This window comes from Solanum pennellii, chromosome 9 (genome assembly GCF_001406875.1).
Source record: "Solanum pennellii chromosome 9, SPENNV200".
Classification (NCBI taxonomy): Eukaryota; Viridiplantae; Streptophyta; class Magnoliopsida; order Solanales; family Solanaceae; genus Solanum; species Solanum pennellii.
Genome location: NC_028645.1, coordinates 36,546,738 through 36,554,401, shown reverse-complemented (window position 1 = coordinate 36,554,401; position 7,664 = coordinate 36,546,738). Strand labels below are relative to the sequence as shown.

Sequence of the window (7,664 nt, the reverse complement as noted above, 5' to 3'; positions counted from 1 at the left end):
TAATTATCAACAGAAGGACTACCCATTTAACCCATAGATTAGATCTTATGACAATCACAAACTGCTTCTCTTTCCAACAATTCCAGCAATGAGTTGACCTAATTCTTCACCACTATCCTCCTGAACGTGATGTCCTGACTGCATAATTCAGAAAATAAATACACTTTTCTCTAAAAACCAATAACACATTGAAACACAAGAAAGATATAAAGAATATTTAACTTATTAATACGAATCAACTTCTAATAAGCGGTGCTCACATGACGGATGACCAGAAGTCCCGGTTTTAATTTACTGACGGTTCAGAAGGCATATTCAAGAATATGATATTCATCACGAAAGCAATGCTCTGCATTTGTAATACTGTCCCAAGAAAAAGAGCAACAAAATGGTGTCATTACCATAGGAAGTTCAATTAGTCGATGCTTTGATTCCTTGCAGAAATCTTCTACACCATCAAAGCTTAACCAGCGGTCTCTTTGTCCCCAGCAAACTGTTGTCTGGACTGACCAGTTATTATCCATAAGTATTGCTCTTGTGTCCTCAACATAGCCCTGAAAATTAGGGAAGTTTTACACTAATATATCCTTAAATGAAGAGGAAGATAGAACAAAGTAACCGAAATCCAGCATTTTCTGTTCTTCTTTACAAGACTAAGGGCATCTCCAACCCTGCACTCTATTTTACACTCCAAATATAGAGTTCTCTATTTTTTTAGACAATCAACTCCAACCCAATTCTCCATTTTACTCTCTAAATTTCAATTTCATTTTCTTATTTCATAATATAAATCCATTCTTTCTTTTTTCAAAATAATCATCCTATATTAATTTTTGTATAATATAAAATTATTATTTTTTTAAAAGTCTTTATTTAGTATAAAATTATATTTTATTCTAAATTCTAAAGAACAACTACGAATAATTGAAAAAAGTAATCAACAAGCACAAGCGCAATCACAAACACAACAATTCTCTCGATCATACACTGTTTTTTCGAATATTGCTAAATCTGAAAAATGGCCTACCGGATTACTAAATTATTATTGTGTTTTTAAAAATCATTATGTTATGTATTGTACTGTTATCTTGTATTTAAATTATTATGTCATGTATTATATTTTAAACTAAAATTTTCATTTTATCATTTAAATTTTGTGCATTCTTCATAGTGAAATCAATAATGATAATAAATATCAAATTATCTCTTAAAGTGACAAAAATTGAAAAAAATATATACTTAAAATATTGTTAATTCGGGATGAAAGTAGTATCTACTTAATAATATATTTTTAAAAATGTTATATTATATTTAAAAAGAATTACGAACATTAGAAATTTAATTAATAGCCTTATATGAAAGATAAAATGTTAGTTACAAATAGTAGAAATAATATTAAAATAATGAAAAAGTGAAATAGAGAAGTGAATAGTAGTTCTCCAAATAGAGAATGGAGAGCTTTTTAGAGAGTGGTTGGAGACCCAATTCTCTATTTTACTCTCCAAATATAGAGATTGGAGAGTAAATAGAGTGGGATTGGAGATGGTCTAATAGGTAGAAGAGAATTGATTGATTATCGCATAGTCAACTTATGGGATTTCTGTTGACAAATATAGCTCTCTGAAGCACATTCCCATTCTCATTTGGATGGAGAAATTTGGATTGTAAAGTAGATTTTGTTTGTACAAAAGTCAATATTTTGTGAATTTTATATGACATCTTAAAGTTTTCATTTGAAATGAACAGAAACAAGGATTAAAATAATTCTGATAAAATTTGTGTTCCAAGCTCTGCATAACTAAAACCTACTTACTCTTGACTGTGATCCCCCAATCAGTGAGAGAAGTTGTAATCTGTTCTGATATCCCACTCCATGCTTCCTTTTATTAACACTTCTTGGTCTGTGCTTACATTTCGTGGAGGTTAATGTTGTTTACGTTGTATGATCCAACATTGTTAACTGAAATTTGTAATCTTCGAGATATATGGGAAGTTAGATGTGATTGTGTCAAATGCTTCTGTCAGTCTTTCAGTTGATGCAATACTAGAAAGCTGTGGGATATCAATATCAAAGCCTCTATATCTTATACTATTACTACAAGTAAGTCGATGAGAATAAATCAAGAAATGTATATCTTGATCTTCCTTTCCATTAATGCATATCTAAGTTTGCAGCCAATCAAATGTATAATTGATATAAAATACAGTCCGTATGACGACCCGGTTATCCCAGGAAATTCGTCAGCAGGATGATGAATGTTCTTCTGATAGACAGAAGAGAGACCCTCACACCAATTATTTCTGTTTGTAATTGTTATACAATTATTCTAGACCTTCCCAAAAAACATAGTTTTAGTTTTCTAACAGTTAGATGCATCTTGTTACAAACTCATCTAATCGCCACCTCTACTGAAAGTTTCTTTACCCAACTCCATTTAAACAGTTTCAGCTAGAAATCCTCCATAAAATCAGGTCCTAGAATTCCTTGTTTCTGTTATCCCGCGTGAGCTCCATGGTGCTCACTAGAAGAAAAAGATCCCCACCCTCTCAGGTGCCTTCAACAACGGTATAGGGAGGGAAAAAAGAAGAAAAGCAAAGGACACCTGCTTCCGTCCTTTGAGGCAGGTCAGAAAAGAAAAGAAAGGACCTATATAATTCTAGCCATCTGTCACTGAGAAGAGATACTTTTGGATAGGTATTACTTTTCTGGTAACCATTGAAAATTAAACTTGAGTTGGATTAGCCTGAAACTACTAATTAGAAAATTAAGACATGGATAAAAAAAAGTGCACCTTAAGTTGTTTTTTCATTGCCTTGCTTATCGCATTTAATGCAAACCCTGCAGAACCAGATGTGAGATAAGGTCTTCTGTAAACCATTGCCACATCTTCTTTTATTTGGTAAGGACCACAACTCAGCAATGTTTTATCACTGGCTCTAAGAGGGTCCTGATAGCAACAGATTTAAAACCAAGGATGAGTCCAGAGAAACATGCATGTCAGCAAGCAGAAAAAACTTGAAAATATTTCCATCCTCTCTACCTGACAAAAAATTTCCCCCAACAAGAAGTTGCTCAGAACAGATAAGCTTGACGGCAGTTTGGTATGATTTATAGTAAGCTTCAGTAAACCAAGAAAAAAATGGATTAGTGAATCCGAACATGTCTTCACTCAACTAATTTGAAGGAGAAAAAGAAGTTGAAGAAACAAGACTAACGTCAACCTTAAGACAGTTCTATCTTTCTTATGTCTGAAAAGAATGTAAAATAATATGGTTCAAGGTCCTAGAGTTAGGAAAGGCCTCCAGCCAAGGAAACGAGAAAACCGTCATATGTTTGTTTGCTGGCAATTTCATAATATACAGAATAATTAAGTTATCTGCAGAATATGACAAAAAATGTTCAGCAAATAAATGCATGTACTGATTGCAGTTAAGTGTTGATTAATTCTTACTGGAGGATTTAGAAGTATCAGGCCGTTCAGCTTTTCCTGGTGATTGCTAGCATATTTGATTGCAATTGCTGAGAAATACCCCTGTAAAAGTGGCAAAAGCAGAGATTAGATCTCACAAGAAAAGCAACACACTGCAAGTTAGATGCTTACAGTCAAATAAAGTAGTGCAAAATGAGTAAGTAGGCATGCTGGCGGGGGCACTGCCTCCCCCTTATTGATGGGGTTGGGTGGAGGGGCTCAGGTTTGTTTTGAATATAAGTTTAAACAGCATGGGGGTCTTATAGAAGAAATTTTCTTATTCATATAAACATACCTGCACTACAAGAGTAACCTTTTTGTCAGTAAGAGCATTGATCACAGATTCCAAGGATGCCACATATTCTGTTGGAAATGAAAAATTGAATGTTAAAAAGGAGGAGAAATTCTTCATTCTTTTGAAAAAAGATTCCAACATCGTAATAATATGATGATATTATTATATTACTAGGTTGGGTTGGGTTGTGTTGCTCGGTCAAAAAAACTTTTTGGGCACATGTACATAGCTTTGGGAGGATCTCTCACACACCCGGAGATATTTTTGAAGAGTCCAATCAACATAGTTACTAGGTGTAGAAATTATAACTTACCATCCAATGTATAGTCAAATCCATATTTTGGTTGGGGCTTATCTGAGAATCCAAATCCTGTAAGGAGAAGGTAAAACTATTCAAATAGTCTCACAGGATCATGGATAGATGTGATTCACACTACCATTTAAGAACAGTAGAAAAAACTAGAATGGAAGTTAACACGGAGACGCTGTTAAAACTGTTAAGTATCATAAGAAATAGAAACACATTCAAAGACATGTGGTTAGAGCTGCTCTAAGAAATGATCAAATGGAATCGTGAAGTATTAGTATACAGCCAAGGACCATTTTACAACTAAAGATTTCATTATTTGGGTTGCATAGGGTAATGCTAACCATGTACAATATTATCTTGACTCGGTTCTTTCAAATTGTTTCTTGTTATTGAGAAAAGGTAACAAAGATTAAAAAAAAATGAGCTTGTTTTATAGTAAGAGTAATTAATCATTGTTGTTTCAAGGTCAATCTATTCACACATCTTGATAATATTTTTCCTTGTTCACTAATAAATCGACTAATTAAACTTATGTATCTATGATCAATTTGGTCCCCGGAAATTGCGTTTCTGAAAGCTACAAACATAAAGAAGTCTTACCCATCTCTTTTGTAAACATTCTCTCAACATTATCCTATGTTGTAACACATTTAGGGGTAAGACATGGTCCCTCTCTAATATGTTTTTCCCTTTAACCCAATTTATGTGATGTGCTTTACCTTTTAATTTGTCCCAAAAGAATGATACAGTACCTTTTTGCATATAAAAATATATTAGCTTTAGAATTCTCATTTTAGCTGCCACACAAATACTTAAGGCTTATTTTAAACCACAAGTTTCAACATATTCTTTCTTAAATTTCATACCCGCCAGATAAAATGGGATGGAGGGAGATGTTCTTTTGGATTTGAAATTCACACTGAAGATTTCGAGACTGGAACTCTATGGATTCTTTAAGAAAAAAAAACAGTCACTTGATCTAACTGTAGAGGTATGAATGCATAGTTAAGGTAGCATTAGGAATGGAAAACAATTAGGAAGATAATGCAAGAAAGGAAGTAGTGAAATACTAACCAAGCCAATCAAGTGCTATAGCATGATAGTTGTTCTCAAGCATGGGAAGAACTTTGCGATAAGAGTATGCCTGTAAAATGTAGGAGTTGATGCATGGTTAGCGAACTATGAACCAAGAAAAGGGTTACAACTTACATGGCAAAAGACAGACCCAAATTTGAATGGTAAAAGGAAATAAGGTAACCTGTGATGGTAAGCCGTGGATTAATAGAATGGGAGAATTGTTAGAGCTTCCACTTTCTACACAAAACCATCTATTGCACAAAATCACATTCAATGGGTAACCCTGCAAACAACCCATCCTCAATTTCTACATATAAGATTACTTACTCCCTCAAACAAACTAATAAATCATCCAGATTCACCTGAAATGATCAGATGATGCCTGCGAACTCTCACCCATTGTAAGTCCAAAAATGGGATCCTTTGCTTTCTCCCCAGTCCCAGAAACTGGATAAGCTTTCACCTAAATTAATATCACTGAATTTCAGAATTTTAACAAATAAATGCAGCGTAATTTCGAACAAGGATGTAAAAACGCACAAATTTTCCTTTGTCGAGCCATTCATCGGCCGGACTTGGCTCGTCTGAATACTTCCCTAAACAAAAGAAAAATCAAAATTGATATTCTGAATATAGTGTTGATCCATAATCAAAATTGAAAGCTAACCTCCACTAAAAGAAAAGCCGTCCCCAACTGAAACAGGAGCATCCAGCAAATAATCCTGAATAATTAATCGTCAGCAATTTTACTAAACAGAGAAAAATATACACAATTTACTAAAACATATGAGACCTCCTTATCATCACTACTGGATCGGCAATTGAATCGCAAAATCCTTGGCTGAGTTCGAGAGTACTTTAATGTTACAGAGGGAAAGCTGTGAAGTGAAGAAAAGGAACAGGAGTGAAGAGTAGCCATGGATTTTTCTCATCTCACAGTTATGATCGTTTTGTTTCCAAATTTAAAATACTAGCGTTGGGGATAGATAGGGTGTCTCTGGTTCTCCACATTCACTATTTTGGTTCACAAAAAATAGCCAAAGTTTGAGGTGCACTTCTTTCTCCAAAATGAATCCAAGTATATTGTTGGGGGCAGTAACAGATTTTGTGTTGTAACATAGATGTATTATTATGTATCGGTAGGTATAATACATAAATATGATTCTTAATTTAATTTTAACGGATAATAATGTTATTCAATTTGAGTGTGTACAATTAGACACTTTAACTTACATATAATTGAATAAGTAAAAACATGTGTTTTACATGACATAATACATGTTGGATACACAATTGTCATGTAGGATGAATATGTTTATCTGTTCAATTTTATACAAGTTTAAGTGTCTACTTGTGCATACCCAAAGTTAAATGTCATAATTGCTAATTAAAATCAAGTTAAAGGTTATATTTATATATTATGTCTAATATATATTGTGTGTAAGATGGATATAAACACAATATACTATGTCTTGTAAACTAGTTACTCGTACAATCTACTTGTGCCCAAGTATATACACGAAAAATAGATATTCATTTAATATATTTGGTGTTCAAGTATGTACATGTTTATTGTAGCGACACTCCTAGTCATTTTGTGAATGTTACATATTTTTCCTATTTTATCCTCTCATCCGTAATTTTTTTTGAATTGGTTTATGACTTGTAACTTGTAAGGATGGATGTACGATTTTTGAAGTGATCAAATAGGTTCGGAGAAGATAATTCATTTAAAAAGTATAAGTGGAACATACATGGAAAATATTCATATTGTGATATTTCGACAAAGATCTTGAACACATTTGAGGACGAATGTTATTTTAAGTGGAAAAGAAAAAAAACAATGAAATAAAATTTATTTTGCATATTTTTTCTTCTCAATTTATATATATGATCGAACAATGGAATGTTAGGTAGTTTATACATTCATGTATAATTAAATGGATTAATATGTTCTATATAAAGTGAATTGAACAACTATATGATTTGAATATGAAACGTTTTAACATTATATATATATATATATATATAGATGACAATCGTAATGGTCATGTCAATTGTTATGTATACATATACAACTGCAGGAATGAAGATCTCAGATGAAAGTTCATGAAATAACTTGAAAATTTTTCAAAAAATAGAAAGGAAAAAATAAAAACAAATTGATTTGAACACGTTTAGGCGGTTAGCTAAAATTCTTGGTGCCACAATTGAGAGGGATTTGAAATTCAAACTGATTTTGGGAGGGAAAAAAGGAAAAATAAAACCAAATTGATTTAACATATTTAGGCAATTTTGATACCACAATCGGGGGATTTGAAATTCAAACTGATTTAGAGAAAGATTTTAGAAGAAATTGAAAGAAGTGGAGTGATAAAAAAGGGGAAGTGAATTGTACAAAATCATAACATCCTTTTTTTATTTATATTATATACAATAGTGTGGGTCCTTTCTAATGGCACAAATTGGGAAACATAGGCTGCCGTGTATAATTAAATATAATTGTTACTAT

The 7,664-nt window shown here is 32.6% G+C and overlaps 1 protein-coding gene across 2 annotated transcripts; it reads right to left on the bottom strand.

Moving 5' to 3' along the window:
• Positions 1 to 8: 8 nt before the first annotated feature.
• LOC107031556 (haloalkane dehalogenase) lies at positions 9 to 6,203 on the bottom strand. 2 transcript variants are annotated; one of them, XM_015232969.2, is made up of 13 exons: positions 5,946 to 6,203; positions 5,820 to 5,874; positions 5,693 to 5,748; positions 5,515 to 5,615; positions 5,334 to 5,403; positions 5,150 to 5,219; positions 4,079 to 4,135; positions 3,766 to 3,833; positions 3,453 to 3,533; positions 3,042 to 3,119; positions 2,793 to 2,948; positions 261 to 554; positions 9 to 138 (listed from the first exon to the last, which is right to left on the bottom strand). In XM_015232969.2, exons 1-12 carry the CDS (start codon positions 6,069 to 6,071, stop codon positions 303 to 305), a joined length of 1,170 nt encoding a protein of 389 aa, XP_015088455.1. In that variant the 5' UTR covers positions 6,072 to 6,203; the 3' UTR covers positions 9 to 138; positions 261 to 302. The 2 variants fall into 2 exon arrangements, with proteins under 2 accessions (XP_015088455.1, XP_015088456.1); XM_015232970.2 differs by having other exon boundaries at positions 10 to 138; positions 402 to 554; positions 5,946 to 6,200.
• Between the last annotated feature and the right edge of the window lie 1,461 nt (positions 6,204 to 7,664).

Bases quoted from the DNA above. Each gene is read 5' to 3' on its own strand.
- LOC107031556 (XM_015232969.2), bottom strand. From the start codon at position 6,071: ATGGCTACTCTTCACTCCTGTTCCTTTTCTTCACTTCACAGCTTTCCC. The intron at 5,875-5,945 runs GTCTCATATGTT...TTAATTATTCAG, and splicing joins CCAGTAGTGATGATAAGGAG to GATTATTTGCTGGATGCTCC. The intron at 5,616-5,692 runs GTGCGTTTTTAC...ATATTAATTTAG, and splicing joins GGCTCGACAAAGGAAAATTT to GTGAAAGCTTATCCAGTTTC.